This window comes from Galeopterus variegatus, unplaced genomic scaffold (genome assembly GCF_000696425.1).
Source record: "Galeopterus variegatus unplaced genomic scaffold, G_variegatus-3.0.2 Scaffold5200, whole genome shotgun sequence".
In the NCBI taxonomy this organism is placed as follows: domain Eukaryota; kingdom Metazoa; phylum Chordata; class Mammalia; order Dermoptera; family Cynocephalidae; genus Galeopterus; species Galeopterus variegatus.
Window position 1 is genome coordinate 94,553 of NW_007731311.1, and position 27,480 is coordinate 122,032.

The 27,480-nt window shown below is 40.8% G+C and overlaps 1 protein-coding gene across 1 annotated transcript in view; it reads left to right on the forward strand.

The window, feature by feature from the left end:
- The window catches only part of SMIM13 (small integral membrane protein 13), a 30,226-nt gene extending 14,124 nt beyond the window's left edge, over positions 1-16,102 (forward strand). Inside the window, exons 2-3 of the mRNA XM_008589091.1 lie at positions 11,615-14,704; positions 14,892-16,102. Of these exons, the coding sequence (XP_008587313.1) occupies positions 11,615-11,802 (188 nt within the window). The 3' untranslated portion in view covers positions 11,803-14,704; positions 14,892-16,102. The remainder of the gene's footprint in view (positions 1-11,614; positions 14,705-14,891) is intronic.
- Positions 16,103-27,480: the final 11,378 nt, after the last annotated feature.

Below are 27,480 nucleotides of genomic sequence, written 5' to 3' on the forward strand. Positions count from 1 at the left end.
GGGGGGGAGGGAGGGAGGGGAGGGGAGGTGCCAGGGTCTTTTAAACAACCAGCTCTTGTAGGAACTAACAGAGCAAGATCTCACTCATTAATCCCCGTACCTAGGGAGAGCATTAATCCATTTATGAAGGATCCGCCCCTCTGACTCATAAAGCTCCCAACACTGCCACATTAGAGAACAGATTTCCACATGAGTTTTGGTGGGGACATCCAAACTCTATCACCATCTTAAATAAACTGTTATTTTTTCTTTTTGTTATCAAGTTGTAACAATTCTTTATGTATTCTTGGTACAAGTCCTTTATCAGATATATGTTTTGTAAATATTTTCTTCTAATCTGTGGCCTGCCTTTTCACTTCAAATTGTCATTTGTTTTATATTTTGGTTAAATTTGATAAGTTCCATTTATCAATTTTTTATAAGTATGACATATTTTTATTTTAAAAATTTTTTAATTTATTTGTGTTTTTAATAGACATAAAAACTGTATGTATTTGTGGTGTACAATATGATGTTTTGAAATACTATATACTGTGGAATGGCTAAATTGAGCTAATTAACATATGCCTTACCTCACATACTTATTTTTTGTGGTGAGATCAATGGCTTTTTCTTTTGTTTCATGCTTTTTGAGTCCTATGTAAGAAATTGTTTCCTACCCCAAGGTCACAAAGATTTTCTCCTGTATTCTAGTAGTTTTACATTTTAGGTTTTACCTTTAGGTCTGTGATCCACTTTGAGGTAGTTTTGTGTATGGTTTGAGTTAAGGATCACGGTTGGGGTTTTTTTGTTGTTTTTTTAGTTTTTTTTTTTTAACATAAGGATATCCAACTGTTCTAGTATCATTGATTGAAAAGGCTGTCCTTTCCTCAATAAATTACCTTGATACCTTTGTTGAAAATCAGTTTGTACTATATGTACGGGTTTATTCTGGACTCTATTCTGTTCCATTGACCTATGAGGGTATTCAAAAGGTTCATGGAAGGATTCATTTTATCTTTCAATTCTGTTTTTTTCATGAAAAAAATCCTTATGCCAATTGTGTAGGTTGTACAAAAGTTGTTCTTTTTCAAAATTGTTTTGGCTGTTTTAGATCCCTTGTATTTCCTTATAAGTTTCAGAATCAGCTTGTCAAGGTAGTTCTATTGAATCTATAGGTCAAGTTGGAGAGAAATGACATCTTAACAATATATTAATAAAGTACAGGGTGGAAGTCAGCATGAGGTGCCAAAGTGGTCACCCAAGAGAGCTCATATTGAAGACATAATATTGTAGAAAGATTTAAAAATTATATAGAAATGATGCTTACAATTCTCAGTAACAGTGGTAGTAGTTTCATCTGTGTAGTTTGCCCAAAAGGGGAAGAAGTTGGAGTCTAAGAGACAGTAACAATACTAATGTTCGAGTATTATGTCAGGCATCATTTTTAGCTTGTTACATATGTTAACTTTTAATTACCACACTGATCCTTTGAGAGTGGGTGCTGTTATTATTCCCATTTTATAAAAGAGGAAACTGAGGCACATAGAGATTAACTAGCCCAAGTTGTAAGTTGTTGAGTAAGGATTCATGGCAGAGCAGTGTGGTTCTAACATGCCTCTGAGATATGAGATTATGATGATAACCCAGTTGACAGATAATAAAGATTTATTTAATCTAGGATAGAGAATGGCATTAGGAATGTAAGGAAGGAAACAAATGCGAGAGGGTTCATTAAGGTAGAATCTATAGCACTGGGATAAAATAAGGGAGGGACAATGTGCTGGAGAGGAACTCTTTCCTACCAGAGAGATGGAGAGAGGATGTAGTATCCATACAGAGCTGTTGGATGAAGATACATACACACACACTTTTTTTTTTAGTATCTTGAAGCCAAAGAGGAAGAGATTTCCTCCTGGGGTTCAGGAAAGGTATGGATGAAAAATTTGGTCATCATCTGTAATAGAGGTAATGTTTGGGTCCATGGGAGTGTTGGGTTCACCAAAGGGAGAAGGGAGGAAGAAATAGAGGAGAAGAAAGGTTTAAAAATACAGCTTTGAAAATGTCTTACATTTTTATTGGATAAAAGAGTTTTGGATGGGGAGGTATTATGGTTCAAAATTGTGTTGTGTGCTAGCTCTGGAGCTTAACTTCAAGCTTTGCCCGTTGTGTCATTGAGAGGGGTGTGCAGTACAGCAAGTATTGTGGCAGGAGCTGGGAGAGCTTGGCTCAGTTTGGCTTTGTCTGCATCTGTGGACTTGATGTACAAGTATTACCTTGCCAAGTGAGCCTTAGCTGCCTTCAGAGTAAAATGGAAAAAGGTAATAGGACTGAAAATGGAAAAGAGCTTTATACAAGTGTGAGATTGTATTGAGCCAGTCAGCCACTTACATACCATCATGAATGTGAAATTATGTAACTCCATTGGAATGATTCCACAATTAACAAAGATAAGAATTTGTGGTTATACAACACCTGGACTTTTAGACTAAAAAGATCTTGGTTATGTCTTAGTCTGTTTGGTCTGTGATAAGAGAATACCATAGACTAGGTGTGGTTTATAAGCAACAGAAATTTATCTATCACAATTCTGAAGGGCTGGGAAGTCCAAAATCAAGTACCAGCAGATTCAATGTATGGTGGAGACCTGCTTTCTACTTCACAGAGGCTGTCTTCTCACTGTGTCCTCACATGGCAGAAGGGGAAGGGGTAGAGGAGCTCAATAGAGTGTCTTTTATAAATGCATTAATCCCATTCATGAGGACTCCACCCTATGACCTGATCACCTCTCACTCAGGCTTCACCTCCCAATACCATCACATTGGGGAACAAGTTTCAATATATGAATTTTGGAGGAACACATTCAGTCTATAGCAGGTAGTGAAACCATATTCTTATTCCCTAAATCATGTTTTGTGTTTAGCCATACTTTTACCATGAAAATGTGAGAAATTTGATACACTGTTAAAATTCATTGATGTGTCTTAATGTAGCTGTCTGTCTTCATTAGTTGGTGAGTCACTTTGAGCCTTTATTTTCTTATAGAAAATGGAAATAATGGTTGCTGGTCTAATTCAGAAGGATTGTGAGGATTTACTGAGATGCTGAATGTAAAATCACTTTGAACTGAGAACTGTAGAGGGTACTTCAAAAAGTTCATGGAAGGATTTTGTATTATTCTATTGTTCCATAAACTTTTCAAAGCACTCTTGTATAATTGAAGGTGAAATTATAGTTATCTCCTGGGTGTGTGGGGTGGTGATGGTGATGGTTCATCACCCTGGCTTATCTGCCATCTTACCTTTCTGCCGCCAGCATGTTTATCTTACGTAGAAAAACAATGCACAGTGTATTTCATGAAATTCATCCTTTGAACGAATTCAAAGTTCAGTAACTTTGAACTAAGTTATTGGTATAAACAAGTGAGTGCTCCTTTGATTATCCCAGAATATACACCCTGTACTGCTTGCCAGTGTTTCTGACAAACAGTGCTTAACAATGTGAGACCAGAGCAAGGCACAGACTTGCTTTTTAAACTGTGAAAAACTGCAGTACTGTTTTAACAATCAGCGTAAATTTCTGATTGTAGGTACATATAATTGTGGACAGTCATTCCCCCACACCGCCACCTGTCCTTTCTCTCTCCTGTTTTTCTTTTACTAAGTCCCAGGATATTGTACAAGACACATGCCCATAGGATATGCATAGGTAAAATTCTGGTGCGTGTGTATCAGATCTGGGTGGGAGGAATCATATGAGCTGTAAGAGGTCCTGTCTGCTGTAGCCATGCAGCGTACAAGAGGTAACTCCTTTTCAGTAAAAGGTAGCCTGGGTTTTAGTGGTTATTCTTCCCCGAGAATATGCATACCTGGGAGAATGCACACCCGGGTGAAGTTAGTCCCTAGGGTTCAGAGGCCATATTAGGTTTAAGTGTACAAGAGAATGAGCTCCAAGTACATCTGTGTTAAATTAACCATTCTGTTAGCCAGACACAGTACAGTTCTACTTGGAGCAAAGATATAATCACTCTTTATGTTCAATTTCTGACTTTCTGTTACGCCATTCATCATATTCATGGTCCTCCTGCAGCCCTGCCCTATTCGTCAGCCATGCCCGGGCAGTTTCTTTATAGCCCCTCTTATATACTCAGCACTCTCTCATTAGTAAATACTAATGTCTTCTGTTGCTGCTCGTCGAGTGGAGTCTTCTCAGGCAGGCTATCTGGTCAAGTGTTCCGTTTCTTCTCCACAGGCACTCCCATTGCTAATCCCTTTCTCATTTTCCTTGGCCATTCTCCATAATTGATGGCAGCAGCACTTATGTTCTTCATCCCATTTTTCTTTTCCAAACCCACATGTGCATCAGAATCATCTAGGGAGCTTTAAAAAAAATGAGTAAGCACAGTCCCTGGAGATCAATTTGGGCTATCTGGGATGAGCCCTTGGGAGTCTGTAGTTTCCAAAAATTCCCTACCAGATTTTGGTGACTAGTCAGTTTGAGTGATCCCTCTTGTGAATGGCTTTAATGTGGTGATTACATATCTTCAACTATTCCATTGGATAATAAATGCTTTTGAACTTGCCTTACATTTACAAGTCTTCTTTTCCCTAAAAAGAGAAATATGATTGCCAGGCTCATTTGACCCCACCTTGCCCACATTCCAAGTAGTTTCTCTGTTCCACATGTTGAGAACCTCTTACAGTGTGGACATTGATCAAAGGTCATACGGTGTTGAAGTTTTAAGGGAACTGAAGCAGATCCCAAGAAGATTGAAGGTTTTGGTTCGACTTTATCCAACAAAAGAATTGCCTACCTGGGTTTTGGTGGTTCCTGTCGTGGAGACCATCTTCCAGGAGCCTATTGCCTAAGAAAGGGGGGAGGCATCTTTACTGGGGATGTCCAGGCTATCCAATCCACTCTCCTCCAGTCTCTAAAACTACTTTTGTCCTCTCAGAGGTAGGCCCTACATCCGTGTTCACAGTACCTGACCCTGCCCCCAAGTAATACAGACTGGTCCTGGGGCTACACTTGACCCAATTTGGGGCAGAGATTCTAGGCTGTGTCTGTGTGTGGTTTGTTTGTTTGTTTGTTTTTGAGGACGTGAACCAAGAAGGTATAGCTGGGAAGGAGCAGCAGTGTACAAAGAGAGGCGAATGGAGCAAGTGTGCAGAGAGAAACAGATAACGTTGAGAGAATGACCTCAGTTCACAAGAACCTTCTCCTAGTTCTAGTTCCTGGTAAGGGCACTTCCTCCCATGGCCTCTGAGACACCCATGTAAGCTTACAACAAATTCCCCATTTTTGATTGTTAAGTCTTAGGGTTTCTGTTATTTGAATGAAAAGCTGCTTTATTAAAATAACAGGAGATGAACTGTGTATGTGACTTTCTTCTTTGTGTTATATTTGTTGTAAGATCAGTACAAATAAAATCCTGTAGATAAATAGATCAGAGCCCTATTAGTCAGCTACAAGGAGTGAGAAATACCAGAAGTATGTGATGGGACAGTTTAGTTAAATTGAATAACAATTTGGCCATTAGATGATATATGCAAAGCATTTTCTCAGGGTACTAGAGTTTTAAAAAGTTAGCTATTATTATTTCCAGGTCTAACTAACACAGCCATTGAATGAATATCTTATTAGTAGTTTTATCTGGCACAGCAGGACTTCTTTTAAGTTCTTCTTTGCTAAGTCATGCTTTTCCTGATATATACCCATTGCAGTAGCATTTCTTTTTCTGAAATAAGTATGTCATGTGTAGTTGTTTTTCCCCTCAAACTGCCTGGCATTTTTAGTATCATCCTTTGTTCAAACTGTTAACATTCTTTGATAAACAGTATGTTGTAGAGGCATCAGATTTTACTAGTACTAGGTACTGTGACATGGAGATCCCCCCTCCCCACAATCCTCCTCCCGTCTTTCTCCCCACTGTTACAGCTCTGTAAGAACTTAGTCAGTTTGGGCCGGCCCGGTGGCGCACTGGAGAGTGTGCTGCTTGGGAGCGTGGTGGCGCTCCTGCCGAGCGTTCGGATCCCATGTGGAGACCAGTTCCCGCTCACTGGCTGAGCGCGGTGCGGGCACAACACCGAGGGTTGCGATCCCATTACCGGTCAGTAAAAAAGACAAAAAGGAAAATAAAAAAAAAAGAACTTAGTCAGTTTACTTGGAGGACAACTCATTGAACTTCCTCAGTTTAGTGAATACCAGTGCAATTCTTATCAGCACTGCAGTGTATCCCTTTCCTTTGCACTCCCACCCTGTCCTTTACAGTAGTCATGTTAAAAAACCAAGCACAGTGGATGTCTGTTCTCTCTGCCCAGCAGATGAACTCCTTATTTACATTAGGGGAATTCTCTAACTCATGATTTTTTGTGGGAAGTAGTGTCATTACCCACATAACCCATCCCCCCCATATATCCTGCATCCAGGCAGAATAGGCAGAAATAAGCAAGCACACTTTTCAAGTTTGCTTATCTCCAGATTTGGGATAAAAATTACAGAGGCATGGAGCCGAGTGGTTCAGCTGGTGTGGGTGGGAAGGGGAGTGGTGAGTGTGGATGTAGTAGCCATAACTTGCTGCTTCAAACTCTGGAGTTCTTCTCATTGGCACCACATTCTAAATTTTGACTTGAGATTGAATCCCTTATATTGTTTGGTTGCTAGCAATGATTTAAAAAAAAAAAAGCATTTTGGGGGTTCATTTTATTAAAATCTGCAAAGAGAGAGTATGTAATCCATCTGAATATATATCCCAAGACTCTGACAACTGTAGTTTTCTCTGTTCCTTATTTTGTAGCTTTTTCTGTGCTGGGATCCTCACCTCCCTCACTCTTATTTATGGTCATTTTATACTTTGTAGCTGCTATTGTTACAGGGCACACTCAGCCCCAGCAGAGGCTCCCCCAAACTGAAACTAAACCCACAGGTCTGGCTGCCTGCCCCCAGACGAAGATGTTGGTGAAAATGGAAGTCAGTTTTTATTCATGAATACTGGTGACCTGAGGAGAGATGTTAGGCTAACCCATCTCCCATGGTAAACCTGAAGTGGCTGGCCAGGCTAAAGCCATCGTAAAGACTCAGGTTTACTGAGGGTTTTTTAAAGAGCGGATGAGAAATGAAAAGCAGGAGGGAGGGGCACGTGAGCAGCAGCGAGGGCTTCCTGCAGGGTCTCAGGTGCAAAGTCTGGTTTCTGCTCTTGTCCTTGCTGTTGTTCGTGGTCCTGCTGGAGGGGTAGAATCAGCATAGCTTTATTGATGTCTTCCTTGGTTTCCCAGGGTCTGGATAGTACGTGCAAGTCTGCAGCTACAGTCTGGCTGGAAAACAACTTTACATTCATGTAAATATCATCTTGCCTGGTAACCAGGGTTCAAAATATTAAATAACCGTGGGAAAAGAGGGACTCAGACAAATGTATGCTAAGGAAAAACAAAACAAAACAAAAAAACCTGTGTTCCTTTAAAATCTTTTAGAGCCCATGCAGTTATAGGTCTCAACATGGCTTTAGTCCTCACTTCCAACCAGATTAAGTCATCCTTGAGCTGGATTATAATTCTCTCATGGTAGTTCACCCTCATAATCTCTGTTTAGCACAATGTCTTTGTCAAGTGAGTTCTTTTAACTTTTATGTTCTCAAAACTAACCTGAGTTAGGACAAGTTTTCTTTAGTATCTGTTAAAAATCAACTGGCCTTATCAATTTAAGCCAATTAATGGCATTGGGGAAATATAAGCCTACAGAGTAGAGTGTTCATGATTTGCTTATCAGTTTCTTTTTTATTTTTCCTGATTTTCCTGATTATCAAAATTGGCGGGCATATACTTCTTGATTTCAAAACTTAATATAAGCTACCGTAACCAAGATGGTGTAGTATTAGCATAAGGATAGGTATAGAAGTCAATGGAATAGAACTGAGAGTCCAGAAATAGACCATAACATTTATAGTCAATTGATTTTTGACAAAGATGCCAAGACAGTGTATTGATGGGAAGAATAGTCTTTTCAACAAATAGTTCTGGGACAACTTGACATCCATATGCAAAAGAATGAATTTGGACCCCTCTCTCCCACCACAATTAACTAAAATGGATCAAAGACTTACATGTAAGAGCTAAAACTATGAAATTCTTAGAATATGTAGTTGTAAATCTTCATGACCTTGGATGAGTCAGTGGTTTCTGAGATATGACACCAAAAGCACAAGCAATCAAAGAAAAATGATAAATTGGGCTTACTCAAGATTAAAAAGGTTTGTGCTTCAAAGGACATTATCAAGACAGTTCACAGAATGAGAGAAAATATTTGCAAATCATATTTCTGATAAACATCGAATGTCCAAATTATATAAAGAACTCTTATGACTGAATAATACAAAGACAACCGATTTAAACATGGGCAAAGGAATTGAATAGACATTTCTGCAAAGATAGACAAATGGCTAGCAAGGACATAAAAAGATGCTCAGTATCATTAGTCATTAGGGAAATGCAAATCAAAGCCACATACCTGCCTGCTAAGATGACTATAATTAAAAAGATGGGCAATAAGAAGACTGGTGAGAATGTGGAGAAGTTGGAACCTTACACATTGCTGGTGAGAATGGGAAGTGGTGCTGCTGCCATGGAAGGCAGTTTAGCAATTTCATGAGTGGTTAAACAGAGTTACCATCTGACCCAGGAAATTTCACTCCTAAGTACATACCCAAGAGAAACGAAAATATATGTCCATGTAAAAACTTGTCCACAAATGTTCATTGCAACCCAAAAGTAGAAACTTTTTTATAATAGCCAAAAAAGTGGAAACTACCTAAATGTCTATCAGTTGGCAAATGGTTAAACAAAATGTGATATATCCATACAATGGAATAAAGCAATAAAAAGGAATGTAACTATGGGTGAACCTTGAAAACATAGGCCAAGTGAAAGAAGCCAGACACAAAAGCCACATATTATAAGATTCCATTTATATGACATGTTCGGAGTAGGTAAATCCGTACTGACAGAAAATAGATTATTGGGGGCCGGCCCGGTGGCGCACTGGATAGTGCACCGCTTGGGAAGCGCAGCGGCGCTCCCGCCCGAGGGTTCGGATCCCACATACAGACTGGTTCCCGCTCACTGGCTGAGCAAGGCGCGGGAGCGACGCCGAGGGTTGCAATCCCGTTGCCAGTCCCCGGTCCGGTACGGGGGCAACACTGAGGGTTGCGATCCGTTGCCGGACACGGAAAAAGACAAAAGACAAAAAAAAAAAGAAAATAGATTATTGGTGGCCAGAGGCTAATGGCTATGCAGTTTCTTTTGGGGTTGATGAAATTGTTCTGGGGTTCAGTAGTGGTGATGGTTGCACAACCATGTGAATGTACTGAAAACTGCTGAATTGTACACTTTCAAAGGATGATTTTTATGATATGTGAATTTAAAAAAAAAAAAAAAAAAAAAACAGCAACAGAATAGAAGTCATTCAGCTCTCACTGCCCAAGTTGAGCATTTTACAGAATGCTTCCTCAGTGCCAGGCATGTAAGCCCTTTAGATACCTTGTCACTTATTCCTCACAGTACCGTTGTGAATCTTCTGTCAGAACTGGGACTCCTGACCCCTTCCCAGTACTCTTTCCACTGATTTGCTGTAGCTATTTTATAAAGAATTTTGGATGAGGGGAGAGCATGCTAATTTGGAATATCATTAAAATACTATTTTACAAAGTTAGGTGCTTTACTCAAATACACAGTTGACCCTAAAACATGGGTATGGTTCACTTAGTACTCAGTAATCAAGCTTGAAGGAAAGCAAAAACTTGAGAAATGGATTAAATCTCTGAAGTTAATGTTTTAGTATCAAGGAGTTTAATTCTTTTTTTTTTTTCTTTTTCCTCCCCAGAGATTATAAGAAAGAAACAAGTAAAAAAAAAAAAAATTAGAAATCTCTCTAAAGTGGGCATTCATCTTGTCCTGGTTTAACACTGGGGTAGAAAAGCTGGTTGGATTTTGTTCTCACAAAGTGCTAGTCATCAGAATATATTATGGTACATTGCTATTCTGTGAAACCAGAGTGGTTAAAGTAGAAGGCATCAAGAAAATATAAACTTTGTTACAAAGGTTAGTTTTATTTTATTCTCAGTGTTTCAGAGCAACCAAGCATGGGTTGAGAGCTTTTTATCCTTAAGCATACCTACATTGATTAATGTTTGCTTCTTATTAGTGGGTGTCTGAAAAACTTATTTAGCTTAAAACTCCTTGCAAAAATAAACAGAACTTGGTTAGTTTTTAAAGGGGTTATTCATACTTTTTAATGACTTTGACATGAAAACACCATTTTTTTAATATCTGTATTTTTAAAATCTCGTTCCTAAGATACTGGTTCTCTGGCTTTATTTTTTCATCATGTAATTAAAGAAAATTTATTAATTTTGTGTGAAAATTAATTCTAGAAACTTACAACTTGGTGTTGACTGAGAAGATTTTACTGTAATACAGTCGATTCCTGCTATTTAATGTCTTCCACATTATGCCTGAAGCACACTTGCTGTTAGTAGACAGCACTGAGATATGAATGTCCAAGTAACTAGCAAAGGGTATTCTTTCTTCCCCAGAAAAATATTGGTGGGAAAATAGTTTGGTCAGGGCTCTCACCTTGGGTCCCATTGGGTGTGGTTTAGCACATCCATTATAACAAATTGTGTGTGCGTGCGTGCGTGCGTGTGTGTGTGTGTGTGTGTGTGTGTGTGTGTGGATCGTATAACTTCGTATAATGTATGCTATACGAAGTTATTACGGATATAATCACTCTTTATGTTCAATTTCTGACTTTCTGTTACGCCATTCATCATATTCATGGTCCTCCTGCAGCCCTGCCCTATTCGTCAGCCATGCCCGGGCAGTTTCTTTATAGCCCCTCTTATATACTCAGCACTCTCTCGGAGAGAGAGGAGTTTGGTGAAGCAGGTAGACGTGCGTTGGCCTCGGGTGTCCACCCTGTGCAGCCATGCTTTCCAACCTATGGCTCCAAGGACCTTTTGGCCAGTTACCTAACTCATAGACCTGCGTGAAGAGGTCTGGTGACCTAGCCTGGCGTGTGAGGGGTCTGGGGACCCAGCCTTGCATGTGAAGGGTTTGTGACACAGTCTATGAACAGACTTGAGGGGTCTGTGGGCTCCAGACCCAGCCCTAGCTCAACAATCAGCCCGGTAGGTGCAGGATTACTGGCAGGTAAAAGAGCCCGACAAGTAGCGTGGTCACCTAGCTTTGCAATTGGCGTCACAAACAGGATTAAGAGCTAGACGATTGGCACTGTGAGCAGGATTCCAGGCCAGAGCCAGACAAATGTTCTCAAATTTGCTTTTAATAAACACTTACTTTGGTATCATAATCTCTTTATAATTATAATGTAGATGGACCAAGCCTGGATTCTAAATTCCATGAGGGCAGAAACTTTTTGTCATCACTATATAATCCTGGAGTTTATCCTTATGCCCTGTATACCATGAATGCTCAATGAATGTTATATAAATACATGTTTGTAATCACATATATTTGTATTATATAGAACGTTTTGTAACATATCTCCCCCCCCCAATTAACTGTAACATTACAAATTGATAACATTGTATGTAATAATTTTTGATGTTTTTGTTTTTCTTTAGGTTGGTATTTTGTATGGCATCTTTTCTTATCTAAATTCAAGTTTCTGCGGGAACTGGTGGGAGACACGGGATCCCAGGAGGGAGATCATGAGCCTTCAGGGTCTGAAACTGAAGAAGACCCTTCATCCTCCCCACACAGGATCAGATTTGCTCGCCAAAGGAGGGTGCCTGCTGATGAAGGCCACTGACGCCGGACATAGCCCTGTATTAGTGAATGATGGAAGGCAATGGCAGGCTTCTGTCTTTCGTGTCTTGGCTTTGAGGTTTACTAAATGACTGAAGAACATTTGTACTTGGATTTTTAAGTCCAATTCAAAAAAATATTTACATTGAAGCCATATAAAAATAAAGGGAATTAAAACCAAATTGGACCACTGCAAATTTCATCTTAAAGGTAATCTTTTGTTTTGTGAGCTTTGTACTTATACACTTATTCCTTGGCTCTTGGGCTTATTTTATTGCACTGGTGCAGATCTGATAAACATTATAGGCTTGAAAAACCATATTTTATTAGTCCTAAAATGTATGCTTTTCTCCACATTTTAACTTGTATGAAATTGGGATGCATCTCATTACTGTCAACCAGGTGATAGTCATGTAATTACCCTAGCTTTTGCATGTGTGAATTTACAGCTTGTCATAGTGTCATCACTTTAACCGAGGTATGTATTGTTGGTATCAAATGTGTCAGGCTTAATTGGCATTTAAAAATGTCTTCAAAAAGATTACACTATGATTCAGCATTGAAATGAAAAGTTATTGTGTATGCAGAAAAGCATGGAAACAGCAGCAGGGCATACATTTGATATCAGTGAAGCAAATATTTGTCATTGGAGAAATGACCGCAGCTCTATATTTTCTTGCAAAGCAACGACAAAATGTTTTACAGGACCTAAGAAAGGAAGATACCCACAGGTAGACAAAGCTGTAGTTCATTTTGTCAGTGAGACACGTGCAAAAGGATTGCCTATCACATGCCAAGCAATGCAATCGAAGGCAGGAGAAATTGCCAAAACCCTCGGAATTGATGAAACAGAATTCAAAGCAACGAGAGGCTGGTGTGACGCTTCATGAGTTGAGCAGGACTGCCCTTAAGGCATCAACCATCCTTTTGTCCAAAGCTTCCCACTGACATGAAACAGAAGACAGTGCTGGATCACTCTTTCAACAGATGCGTCACCAGTACTCCTGATAACATCCATGGCGATGTTGTGTGGGAAAACGCAGACATTGATGACTGATTTGAAAAGCGATTCAGAAGGGTTGGATTCTGAATTCGAAGTTATAGTTATAACTTAATCAATTTATTTCACACATTTTCTTTACATATGTATAAGGTTGGTGTGATAAAAATCTGTTTAATTCTAAAAGCACTGTTTTACTAAATACAAAATAAACTTGTGATACGAAAGCATTGTGTCATAGTTTAAATGGGCAGTGTTTTTTCCTTAGTGATACTTTGGTGCATCTTAGCAATTGATGGTATCTTAGATTAAATAAAAAATAGTTTGTAAATTTATTTTTCTTTCTAAGATAGCAATTATTGGAGAACTTAATTCTCACTCTTATAATAGTTATCTTCTATGAAATACATTTTTTGGGATAACCTATTCAAGACTTTAGAGTAGTAACTTAGGAATCTAAGACTATCTTCTACTTTAGGAAGAGTAAGATTAGTTACTCCCTTTCTATGGGAGGACTTTATGCTCAAGGCATGAGTTGTGGAGAAAAAACACTTCTTCACAAACAACTTCTCAGTGACAAGACCTCAAAGGTACTGGGTATTGAAAAAAATAGACTGGGTGAAAATACCTGCTTAACTGTAAAATGACTCTTGCCAGGTTTCCATGTTTGTCTTAATTGAACTTTGGACTGAGTGTTTACTAGGGAAGAGAGATACTGACTAAAGAACCTTCCTGTTTTGTTACCTGCTTTGTACAAGAATTAAATGCTAAGCCAGCTTATTTTATTAATCCAAGTTATTTTTTATGTTTTTAACCTGTTTCTCAAGAACAGAATATCACCTCTATTTTATGATGGTGTTTAATTATTTTGATACCTCATGCTTCATGTTGGTAGTTTTGTTTATTAATAGTTCACTGTCTCTGCCCCAAGTTGTATTCCTGATGAACACTTCTTTGCTAATATTGTAGCCCTTTGGATATACTAAAAGGGATTTCACAGAGCATGACTTCAGTTTTATATATTTGCTAGGGGAAGATTCCCAGCAGCTGAGAGTGGGGCACAATATTTCTGTCATTTCCTGATTGAATGCAGTTTTCTATATTTATGTGACTATAGGGCATAAAATAGTGATACAGTTTCAAGCATTAACTTTAATGCTTCATGCTAGATAAATATCACATTAAAGTGATCATCAGTTAGAAAAAAAATTAATGCCCAAAAAAGGTTCTTGGTAATGAGATAATATTTAAATAAGATTTTTCATAGTCTAACATTTTGAGCTGTGGATTCTGCTTTATGATGGGAAATCTGTTTAGTTGATAATAGTTGCTGAAAAACTTTAAGTAGCTGGCAAGCTTCCTGTTGTGTCAGTATTATAGCATGATGGCTGGTGTAGCCCTTCACCCCAAACCTACAAGGGTCCTGCCCAAAATAATTCAGAGTAATTACTGTAAAGCTATATATGTTGGCATTATTTATTGACATTTATGCTTCAAGCACGTCTGAGAGAATTTTAAGTAAAGTTCTGCTTAACTTACGTGAGAAACATACCTAAAAGCATATTAATTACTAGCTCACATTTAGCATGTTTTAACTTTCACTTAGAGGATCACTGCTGCCAATATGAAGATTCTACGAACAAACCCTTTCCTGAAAACTTTTTTTCTTCTTGCACCCCACAACATGCCATAGTATGTATTTCTAAGGCCACTAAGGCAAGAGAAATAGTTGTTAACGCAGAATTATTTGCTGTATAGTGTTTGTTTTTTTCCTTTTTTAGTGCTCTTTTTTTCCTTTTAGTGCTGAACCTACCAGAACTACATCACAACCTGCATTTTCAGTCTCAGTGGGATATGGACTAGCCTGTGGTTAATTTTAAAGTTTAAAAGGTTATGAGCATCAAAAATACAAGTATTAGGGGCCGGCACGTGGCTCACTCGGGAGAGTGTGGTGCTGATAACACCAAGGCCCCGGGTTCGGATCCCATATAGGGATGGCCGGTTTGCTCACTGGCTGAGCGTGGTGCTGACAACACGAAGTCAAGGGTTAAGATCCCCTTACCGGTCATCTTTTGAAAAAAAAAAAAAAAAAAATACAAGTATTAGAATTTTGTCTGAATCCTCACAAAGAGTGATGGTGATCGAGTGTGCCATCTTTTGAAGATTAATCCTAAAATTGAGGACTCTGGTAGGTTGTTTGATTTCCTTCCCAACCAACCATTCCCAAATCTTTCTGACTTTGCCTCTGAATCTTTTTGTGATAATTACGTATACCAATTGGTAGCATTGTTCAAATTTAAATGCCAAAAAAACCCCAACTAAATGTTTGTGTAGCACTGTTAAGTGAGGTTTTTAATACTTACATTAAGCTAAATATAGAATTCAATTAATGGGTTTTGTAATGATGTTTTCATGGTGGAAACAAATACATTGTTACGCAGTGGACAGCCATTTCACAGATGTGCTGAACCATTTCTTTAGATGTTATTAGGTTTAAAAACCATTAAAAAATGTTATTTGCTGTAAGTTTGGAATATATAAAGTAATAAATTCACAAAATGTGGCCTCTTAAAACATGTTGAAAGATTTGAAAGTAGTGCATTTTTTCTTCTAAGAGCAACAGTTTTGAAAATTATTTTAAGTTAATGATGCAATATTTTGTAAAGTCAGTTTTCCTCAAAAGGTATGTTTTAACGTAACATGTAACTAATGTAACTAGATTTTGACTGGTAAGTTTCAAGTGCTTTTATATTTGAGATTGATTTAAAAAGCCAGTGAGGAGTCCTCGAAGGTTATAGATGCTCAAGCAACTAAAGGAATAGTGTTCTGTTATGGAGTCTAGAATGAAAGCACCTTGTATTATCTGTTTCTAAAGTGTCCTATAGTTTTTAACTTAAAGTATAAAGAGTAACTTTTCATCCTACGTTAATGAGAGTTACGTTTTCCATTTGTCAATGTACATGCACCGCCTGTTTTGTGAGGAATGTTTAACGTTACCCTCCAGGTCAGTTCTGTGTATAACCGTTCACCAAATACTGCTGCTGTGATTTCTTAAAGGAAACATTCTGTGTTGTACTATGATGCATTTGTCATCTTGCTGCTTGACCAATAGGCTTATAAGGAATTAGAATTGTGTGTACTTTTGTATAACAAGATGTATATTAAAGATGAGGAATGAGTGTAAATGATTGTTCACTTTTTGTCTTAAAACTGGTCAGTACTATATCTGAGTTTCTGTGGTTTGTCAGTATGATGTTTTAACTTTCACTTTAAACTGCACAGAATAAATTAAAATGAAACAGACCAAAGTTGTATATGTCTCATTGATAAAGGATAAGTATGAAGGGTAACTTGGACATGAAGGGATTTGAAAGCAGTTATTTTTACTAATGGTCCACACTTCACCTATTTTTTTCAAACTCTAAAAAATCTAAGAATTGAGAGGATAGCAGTAGTCCTTTATGACATGAAAGTAATCGACTTAGAACCTAAAGGGCACATAGCTTTGGGGCTAAATTATTATGCTTACCATATTCAGCCTTTTGTTTTCTTCTTGTATTATATCCAACATCAAGATTATTTTGATAATCTGTTTACCATAAATTATGTCTCACATTTTTCTTAGTATTAACCACCAGGAAGATTGAGGAAATGACTTTGAGAGCCCGTTTAGTATAGGGAACCATGAATTTCAGTGGCTGGAGGCCAAGCTGTGATTTCTCTCCAGCAGTGCTCAGCTGCCAAGTAGGTAGAATGGGAAAAAGTGGGTCACGCCACGGTCGGGCTTTGTAGGGCCTTGAGTCTGAAAGGCAAGGTCGTTAGAGATTGCTAGAGATTGACCCTGGGATTTGGGTTGGGTAATAAGACAAGTCAGATCAGTAAGACATTGGTAAACTGGGTGAACAGAAAGGGGTAAAGATAAAGTGACTGTGACATTGTATAATGGATAGAATAGGAAGTTTGGGGTGGAGACTAGGATTTTAGAGGTGAAGCAATACTGAGCAGTGATGCTAAATACAGCCATAGAAAAGGAGACTCTGAGAACGTGACTCATTCTAGTAGGTATTGTGTGAACCATCAGCCTGGCCCCTAATACTTTCTGCACGATGGCTGGAGTTGGGATGAAGAAGATGATCATGAGCTGAGGGCCAAGGCAGGGACTTGGAAGACTTGCTGTCAAGGTCTGGGATGTTAGGTGTCTCTTGAAGGAATTTTATGCAAATGGAAGGGGAATGTTCTGGTGTAGCTGTGAGAATGTGTCTCCTCATCCTGGCCCCCACCACGGCAACTCTACACAAGCCCGTATATGCATTATTATATCGAGTATAAGTACTTCAACTGTATTATAAAAATGATGCTGTTTATGTAGAACTTTGTGGGGGCAGGGGAAAGAAGAACAGCAAAAGCTTCACTAAGAATCTTAAAGGGAGGAGCAGGAATTTTCCAGATAGAGGATGAGAAGAGGATTCCAGACAGAAGAAAGAGCACGTGAAAGGGCAGAGTCACAGAAACACACCTTGTTTGGAGAACTGTAGCTAGTTGGTTATTCCTGGAATAGAGAGTGCAAATGGGGGACTGGTTTGAGACTAGAGATGCACAGATGATGTAGGTCACAAAAGACCTTGTATGCAATGGCAAAGACTTTGAACTTCATGCCATATGTGATAGTACAGAAATACTTAAAATTGAGCAAGCACTGATTCACTTATCATATATTGGAGTGACTACTCTTCCAGGACTACTAGGTGTGGATGGCTTAGAAAGCTCATGCTAACATCAGAGAAGAGGGTTGATTGGAGGCACAATGGGAACAGGGTGTCTCTTAACTGTTCCATCAAGAAAACAGAACTAGTTGCAGACTGGAAAGGAGTCATGACTATGGGAAGTTTGAGAACGTGAAGAGTCAATTGGTCTTGAGGTTAGATTGTGAAGGAGAAGGGTAAATAAAAGGTGATTTCAACATTGAAATTTGAGGTTGATAATACTGACGGATGCATGTAAAAGAAGTAGGTTTGAGATTAGGCATAGGGAAATGGAAGACAGGAGTCCAGTTTGGGGCCTGCATTATTTGAGTTTGAGGTGCTTATGGGCCATTAGGTAGACAGAAATAACCAATTGTACAAATAGCAGAGGGGCATGGGTTGAAAGCACACACTCAGTGGTCATCAGTGTGTGGATGCAGTTGAAGCGGTAGCAAAAATAGGAACCCCTAGCAGAGAGGGTGGAATAAGAAGAGTCCCAGGGAGTGGCTATGGTTTGAATGTTTTTGTTCCCTTTAAAATTCATGTGTTGAAAGCTTAATCTCCAATGCAACAGTGTTGGGTGGTTGGGCCTTTTGGGAGGTGTTTACATCATGAGGGCTCTGCCTCTTGGATTAATGCTGCTGTGAAAAGTGCTTCCAGACGTGGGTTCTCTCTTCTGCCCTGCCATGTGAGGACAAAACCTTCCTCCTGTCTGGAGGATGCAGCAGAGGAGCAGGGAGGCACCATCTGGGATCCAGGGACTGAACCTCCTGGCACCTTGATCTTGCTTGGACTTCCCAGCCTCCAGAACTGTGAGAAAATAAATTTTTGTTCTTTATAAATTACCAAGTTGCAGGTATTCTGTTACAGCAGCACAAAACAGACTAAGACAGGCTCCTAACATAAGTATTAAAGAGGCTGGTAAATGAAAAAGAGTCCATTAAGGAAGGACACTGAGAAGGACTGGTAAGAGAACCAGGAATATACCTGAAGGAGAGTAATGTGCTAGAAGCAAAACAAACTTGAAGAGCAACTGTTCAACTGATATATATTAGAGATGGTGTTGCTCGGAGCTGACTATTAAGAAATTGTGGCAATGGGAAGCTATTGCAGTAGTCCACGCAAAAGATGATGTGAGTCTGTGCAGGGTCGGTGGTAGCAGGGACACATTGAAGAGAGATCGGTGGGAGCAGATTTGACAGGGTTTGGTGCTTGATTAGATGCAGGAGGTGAAAGACAAGGATGAGTCAATGGAGGATCACTGATGGAGGACACTGGGGTGAAACTTGTTTGAGGGGACAGCCTGGGTGCATTTTAAGAACAGTGGAAATGGCCAGTCTGGATCTTCAGATCCTATCCAAATGCTTTAACTCTATAGCTGGCAATTTATTTAATCTCTCTGTTTTTTGGTCTGCTAAATGTAAATGATAATATCTGTCTCATAGGACTGATTTTTTTAAATGCTCATTAAGTATACTAATATATAGTAGGCAACCAGTAACTTAACCACCCTCCTTCCCTTCTTATCCACCTTTGTGACTGTAGAAGGCTTCTTAATGACAGCTTGGTTCAGGAGTTAGTTTATTGAAAAAGTTCTTTGAAATAGAGAGTCACAAAAACATATACATTCATCCTACACTATTTCTAGATAAGGCCAAGGCTTTTTTCACTGAATATAGATCCATTAGAGTCGCATCTCATTTTCTTTGCAAAAGTCAGACTTAATTCTATGATTTATACTTTTTTCTCTTAAAATTAGAACAAGATCAGAACCTTGCAGGGCAATGACTTTTTTTTTTACTCATATTTCCCACCCATGCCACATGTGATAGAGAATACTAAAATATTTTCAGTTGAGTGAGCACCGGTTCACTTATTTGATATATACTATAGTTTCATTCTATAGCATTATTAATCTAGTACTATATTCTACAGTATATACAGTACATATATTTATAGTTAAAAATAGTAAAGTGTATGTATATTTTACAGTTGCCTCAATTATACTTAGGTGGACAGGATTTTTAGCATCTTGCCTTTATCAAATTTTCCTAAAGCATTCAACTAAGTTTTTTATAAAAATAGAATCCCCTTTTTCACCCTTATTATTTCATCGTAATATATAATTAAGTTATATAATTACAATATCAGAGACAACTGGAATAAGCATGTTTGGGAACAATTTTGGTTAAACATAGAAATCATTTGGTGAAAACAGAAATATGTGAGCACACAAGACAGTAACCCTCTACCCCTGACTCTGCACCACTCGGGCAGAGACCAGGCATCTTACTTCACAGAGCAAACGGAAGCCTCAGTGGACTCCACATGGCCTTCTGCAGAACGGTCCCCACTGTCCGCATCAGTTCCTGCCTTCTCCTTCCCTCCTGGTGCATTCGAGGAAACGAATGCAATCCTCTTTCACTTTGGATCTTGTTTCCTCCCACTTCAGGAAATCGACACTATCTGTGATTTCTTCTCCTATATGAGTATATTTGGTTGCTCCCCGTCAACTGGTCGCTCCCCTTCAACATTTAAATATAGTCATTAAACACATACTATCTTGCAAGAATGGAGGAATAGCCTCCTTCTTCCCTGTCCCCTCAGCTGCCAGCTTCTCTTCCCTCCCCACTTCACACCAGACCCTCCCTCTGGGACACTTGACAAAACCTGAAGGACATTTTCCAGTCCTCGACATCGCCTGACCCACCAGCAGCATTTGCCATGGCTGCTAATCCCTTCCTTGAATCATTCTTTTCCTTGGCTTTTATGATACGAAATGCTCCTGGTTTATTGATTTTATTCCCGTCTGTCTTGATCTCATATATAGGCTCATCTCGCAAATAAATGTCAGCATTCCCTGGGCGAAAGTTCTAGTACCCTTTTCCTTACTCTGTGCTGTCTCCTCAGGCAATCCTACTTGTGACTTCAGCTGCCACTTCTTCACCAGCGGGGCCCACCTTTCTATCTCTTGAGCCAACTGTGCTCTCAGTGTCTCCTCTCGGATGTCTTGAACGCTGGCCAAGCTCAACATCTGCAAGGTCAAATATCTGACCCCTTCAAACCTGGCGTTCTTCCAGTGTCCCTATGCGGTTAATTAAGTCGTCAACCTAGTTATCATCCTTGATGCTTCTCTGGTATCCTGTATTCAACACATCACATCTTGTTGATTTTACTTCTGAAATAGCTCTTGAGACCACGTACTTTTCTCCATTTTCTTATTAGTGTCTGGTAGGCGATATAGTGTGATGCTTATGAGTGTGGTCTCTGGAGTTAGACTTCTGTGTGCCTCATTTTTCATCTGTAAAATGGGCATAGTGATAGTACCTATGTCCTAGGGTTTTCGTAAGGATTGAATGAGTTAACACACATAAAGCATTTGGAATCGTGCCCACCATACACTGAGTATTCCCTGCCATTTTAGTGCCCTCTTGGACGATGGCACTAGTGGCTGTCTCAAATCATTACAGCCCATCTCTAACCTTTTCTCCTCAATGTCCCCAGAATGATCTTTCCGAAACTCAAATTTGTCATCTCCTTGCTTATAACACCTGAACAGTTTCCCATTGCTTCTAGAAAAAAAGGTTGAAAATCCTTCCATGCCCTGTGCCATGCCACACGGTTGCATTTACCAGCCGCTCCAGCGCCCTCTGGTCCTCATCCTGTTCTTACAGCGTCCTCTGGTCCTCTTTCTATTCTTCATTCTGCCCCTCGCCCTGTTCTTCATAGCCGAGTATACTAACACTATTATAATAAATGCCCTAACTACCACTATTTTCCTAGGACCACTTCACAGCTGCCAGTGTCTCTCAGTCACCTGTAGTCCTCACTGTCCCCATCACTGGCTCCTTCCCCTAGCTGTTCCCCCGACTCGAACCCTCGCCTCCCTCTCCTTACCTACTAGGGCATTCTTCAGATTTCAGCCCAAAGTCACTGTCTCAGGGAGGCTTTCTTTGACACCCCCACCCCTTCCCAGACCGTTCCTTTGTGACGCATTCTCATAGAATATGCTCCCTTCCCTTCAGTTCCCTGATCCCAGACAAGCATTCAGCATTTGTTTGTGGATTTATTGGATTGAAAATCATCATCCCCACTGTGTTGAAATAATTAATCAATATTTCAATATAAGGTATAACATTTTAGCCTGCAGACTGCCAATATTCAATGTTTTCATTGGAATCTGAGCATCTAAAGTCAAAGCAGCCCTATTCCTGCCTTATCAGCGTCTCCTCAAAATGGCTACTATTTTCCTTCATCAAGAAACACAAAAGTGTATGTTAATAAGATACTTACTTTGCAAGCCTCTAATTTATTATCCTCTGTTTATTTTACTCTGAAGAGGTCAGAGTATCCTGTCAGTTGCTGTCAGAATGTCAGCTTTTGACCACAAGGTGGCGACGGTTTTCAAGAGTTAGCAGGTGAGTACAGTTTCCACACCGGTGTGGTCAGGAGTGTGCTCCTTGAAAACAGGTTGATGGCCGGAAGGTTGGTAATTATATGTCAGCCTGTTTTGTGTCATAGGTATTCTACCTAATCCTCTTTACCTTCAAGCAGCTAGGGTGAGCATACAAAATCCTTGATCAAACTGGAACACGTTTGAGAGTGGAGGGGTGGGGGTGGGGGGGTTAGATGCAAACCAGGGCTGTCCTGACCACTCGAGGACATTTTTTTCTCTCCATCTGAAATCAAGGTGTGCCAGATGACAATATTTATAGTCCCTCTGACTCCCACCGATGAGGGGCTGAAGTCAGAGAAGGAGTGTTCCCAAAGAGTGTTTGAACTTCACCTCCCAGCGTAGGACTCCAGAAACTAGATGATTTCAGAAAACGAGTGACGGAAGGACGATTGGTCCAAAGGCCCACCTATTCAAGTTGGGGAAACCCTGCCTCTGGTGAGATGTCATGGAAATAAGAAGGCTTTGTGTTGAACAGCGTCTTCAATTGGCAAAATCCTTTTTCATATATTGCCTTCATGAAATCCCACAGTTTTGCAAGGGCTGACGGAGGCAGGGAAGGCATTATCCTTTCTTTACAGGTAAAGAAATTGAGGTTCAAAGAGGTAAAGTAGCTTGGCCACGGACGTGATAAGGGCCCAACCCTGGGGCCTTCCTTGTTGCTTAGAGAAGGGAAATACAACTTCATTTTTACTGGAGTACCCTATCACCACCTGTCATTCAGCACAAAGGAACACAAGATGCAAACACAAGATGAAGCCTTAATTTATATGCGCATACATGGCAGGACAGACAGGCTGAGAGTTATGGTGTTTATGGGTTTTTTTGTTTCTTCCCCACTCCCCTAATAGAGGGCCCAGCCTTTGTGTCCCGTAGCACTGGCTTTCCCTCACTCCTGAGGGAGGGACTCTGCAGGTTTGGGCTAACCCGGATTCCAAATCTGGATTGTCCAACAAGGACAAGGACTTGCAAAGGGTTGGGAGGGAAGGTGTATTCAAGGAGAGTGACCCAGTGGCGTGTGAGCGATGCAGTTGAATTCCCAAGGATGGATAGCAGCAACCTGCCCCTGTGCCCACATAGCCCGGGAAGGTGGCAGGTGTCTGATGGGGGAGCCTGCAGATACTTGGGATCTGAACGCTAAGCTCTGGCTTTGGAAACTGCAGCCATGTTTTCTGTGGCCACATCAGGCCAGGGAGTGATGCTGTGAGTGGCAGGTGCCCATCTTCAAGTAGACTTCCCAGGGCCAAATGGTGAACATCTCAACGGCATCCCAACGGCCTGAAGACAAAGGCTTTGCTGAGTTTCCTGGATGGTGTAAGACCCTTCAGGCTCCTTAGGGAGGGAGATATGTTTGCCAGTAATGACTAATATTGAATGTCTCACCAACCCTGGTGAGTAGACTCAGAGTCATATTTAGTTTGATATAGAAACAAAACAAAACAAAATACATAACAAATCCTGCACTGAGTGTTGTCAAGTTAATTCATACTTAATGGTTATATCTAAAAACAAGCCCTTAGTGCTCCTCCCCAGACCAAAAATGAAACACAGAAGACAGGGCCCTGGCCTGTCGATCTAGTCTGCTGAACACTGTGCCCTGCGCTGCTGCAAATGCTGATCACCTCGTCGGGTCACCCCTCACCTTTAACTCAAGGGCCCCCTGTTCCACACAGCCTTCCCCACGCGCCTGTGATCCTGCAGTCTTTTGTTGGTACCTCTTCCCATTTGTCTCTCCTGCTAAACCAGTGTTCTCAACACGCAGGATCACCTGGGGTGCTTGCTAGACACAAAGGCTTGGCCCTTCGTTTTTTCAGTCCACTGAATCAGAATCTCAGGGGGTCAGGACTAAGAATCTGTATTTTTAACTTGTTTTCCCCAACGTGATTACTTTCTTTACCCCCCGTACTGTATTGAATATTGTCCTCCAAAATTCTTGGCCACCTGGAACCTATGAATGTGACCTTACTTGGAAATAGGGTCTTTGCAGATGTGATCATATTAGGGTGAGGTCATATTGGATTAGGGTGGGCCCCAGTCTAATGATAAGTGTCATTATAAGAAGAAGGAAAGTCACAGACATAGAACGGTGACAGCAAGTGAAGACCGAGGCAGAGACTGGAGTGATGCAGCCACAAGCCAAAGAATTCCAAGGACCACCCACAACCAGCAGAAACCAGGAGGAGGCGTGGGACAGATTGTCTCCTAGAACCTCACAGGGAGCATGGCCCTGTGACACCATGGTTTCGGACTTCTGGCCTCCAGACTGTGAGAGAATAAAATTCTGTTGTTTTAAGCACCAAAGTTGTGGTACTTCGTTACTGCAGCCCTAGGAAATGAATACCACCCACACCTTGCTCTTTTCCTACTTTCTGTTGTCTTGATTAAATTATCCTTTATTCTCCCTTTTCCTCTTTAGGAAGTTATACTAAGTTATTTCAGTGTTATAATGAACATATATCGATTTATTTGGTGCTCCAGTGGATGATCGTGTGTCTTGGGTGGCTGAGCCCATCTCTCTCAGTAGAAGTGAGAAAATTCCAGACCTTTGCATCCCTGTCTGTGGAACAGCAACCACACAAACACATCACATGGCCTACGAACCCTCACTTCCACCCCAGGCTGAGGGTGGGGGCTAGTGGCCTCAGGGAGCTGCCCCCCACAGTGGTTCAGGTGCCCAGGCAGCTCTGCAGTTGTTCCGGAGTGGTGGTGGCAGACAGTGGGGACAGTGGTCACCAGGGCTCACCAGGCCAGCTCTGCAACCTGACTGGCATTGGGCCTGCTCGGTTCCCAGCCCTTCCTGGGATCCCTTTAATATTCCTTTAACAAACCTTCTTCCTGCTTAAATCAGCCACGTTGCTTTCTGTTGCCTGCATCTCAACATCACTAGTCATCAGGGAAATGCAAATTAAAACCACATTGAGATACCACCTCACCCCAGTTAGACTGGCTATAATCAAAAAGACTGAGAATCACAAAGGCTGGCGAGGGTGTGGAGAGAAGGGACCGCTCCTACACTGTTGGTGGGGCTGTAAATTAGTACAACCACTATGGAAAACAGTATGGAGTTTTCTCAAACAACTACAGATAGATCTTCCATATGATCCAGCAATCTCACTGCTGGGTATATACCCAGAGGAATGGAAATCATCACGTCGAAGGGACACCTGCACTCCCATGTTCATTGCAGCTCTGTTTACAATAGCCAAGACATGGAACCAGCCTAAATGTCAATCGATGGATGACTGGATAAGGGAACTGTGGTATATACACACCATGGAATACTATTCTGCCATAAAAAAGAATGTAATTCTCCCATTTGCAACAACATGGATGAGCCTGGAGAAACTTATGTTGAGTGAAATAAGCAGAGCACAGAGGGATAAATACCACATGTACACACAAGTGGGAGCTAAGAGAGAAAGAAGGAAGGAAAGAAAGACCACAGTGGTGCATGGGACTTGCAGAGGGAGAGCACAGACCTAGGGATACGAAGTGGAGTGGGGGAAAGGGGGAGGGGGAGGGAGGTTGGGGATAATTGGGTGGGGGACACGGGGTATAATCACAATTTGTGATAATCCACATACTACCAGCATGGATCTGGCCATGACATCTTTGGCACAAGTGGCGACAATTTGCTCTGTACCCCGTGAATATTCATAACCAATAAAAACAAAACAAAACATTTTTAAAGATAAACAAATAAAAAATAAAAAGCCTGGTTGCCATGGGTGGGCCTTCCTATTCTGTTTTTCATTTTTAAACAAGGATGCTTGTTCAACAAATCTAAAGACACATTAATGTTTCAGGCTCAACACCAGCACCTTAGGAGGTAGCAGGTGTTCCATCCTGCCCATCTTCCACATTATTGGGGTTGCATATTTTTGTTCCACCTGAATTTCAACTAAGTGCTGTGATTAGTATTAGTCATTAATTAGTCACCATCGTTATCATTATGATTACAGTTTTAAGAGTTTACGCTTCTGTAGCTATGCCAGCATCGTTCCTGCGTTGTCTCTGCTGCCCCGTTCTTCCTTCTGGCTTTAGTTTCCCTCTCACCAAAGCGCACCCTGCTGCAGGTCACCTGGCCAGGTGTTCCCGCTGCACTCTCAGGCTGCGTCTGCACAAGTCCTTGCCTTGCCCTCCCTCATGAGAAGGGCAGATACAGAATTTTAGGTGGTAGTTATTTCCCCTCAGTGCTTGGAAGTTGTCATTCCATTGTCTTCTGGCCTCTGTTGTGCTGATGAGAAATGAGGAAAGCTGTAAATGGTCATCCCATGTAAGCCATCGGCCTCCACGCTCCTGCCACACCTGCCCCCACACACCAGCTACTCTGCCGTGTTACTGTTGCACCGACATGTTTCTAGGAGATTTGTTTCATTTATATTGCTTGGGAGTTGTGGTGCTTGGTAGGGCTTCCTCCAATGCTGGAAAGTTTTCAGCCTCTTAGACTAATGTCGGACCCTTTGTATTTTCAACTCATTGTCTGCCTGTGCTGCTTTTCACTGAATTTCTTCATCTTTACCTTTTGGTTCATTAATTCTCTCTTCACCTATATCCAGTCAGCTTAACTCTTCCATTGAATTCCATTTAATTTTTTATTTTATTATCTGCTTATATGCATACATACAATTATATATTTATATAAATAAATAAATGTGGCCTTGTCAAACATATGTGTGTGTGTGTGTGATCTTTTCTTTTCCTTTTATCTTGGCTTTTCCTTCCAGCTGTCCACCCACGTCCTCTTCTTCTTATCCTAAGTAACTCATGTTAAGGCGATATATATTCTTCCATGTTTCCATCTTGCTCATATAATCTTAAACTAACCCCTTATCTATAAATATACATGAGATAAGGTATAGGGGTTGTAGTGCTAGGCTAATGTCGGAATCCTGCCAACTCCGACTATTTTAGTGCTTAGGCTAGATGACTACGCCAATTGTCGAGCTAGGGCTGGGTTTGGAGCTCACAGACCCCTCAAGCCTGTTCACAGACTGGGTCACAAACCCTTCACACACCAGGCTTGGTCATCAGACCCCTCACATGCCGGGCTGGGTCACCAGACCCCTCACATGCAGGTCTATGAGCTAGGTAACCAGCCAAAAGGGTCCTTATAGCCATAGGTTCAAGAGGATGGCCATGCGTGGCAGACGCTCAAAGCAATAGATGCCAGCCAAGGTGGTGGCACCACGCAGGTGCACTAACTCAACCTCCACACAACTTATTTACAAAGAATCCACTGTACCACCCCCAACTGGACCCGAGGCTAGACGGCCTGATTAAATTATTCTATTTTCCCAACAGGGTTTTTTCCCCCCCAAAATAGAAACATTTATGTGCTTTTTGATATAGTGCTCAAAGATATCTCATGGAAACCCTTCTAAATCAATACATAAAACTTTAACTCAGGGGCCGGCCCGGTGGCGCACTGCTACAGTGCGCCGCTTGGGAGCGCGGCGGCGCTCCCGCGGGGGGGGCGCCCCCCCC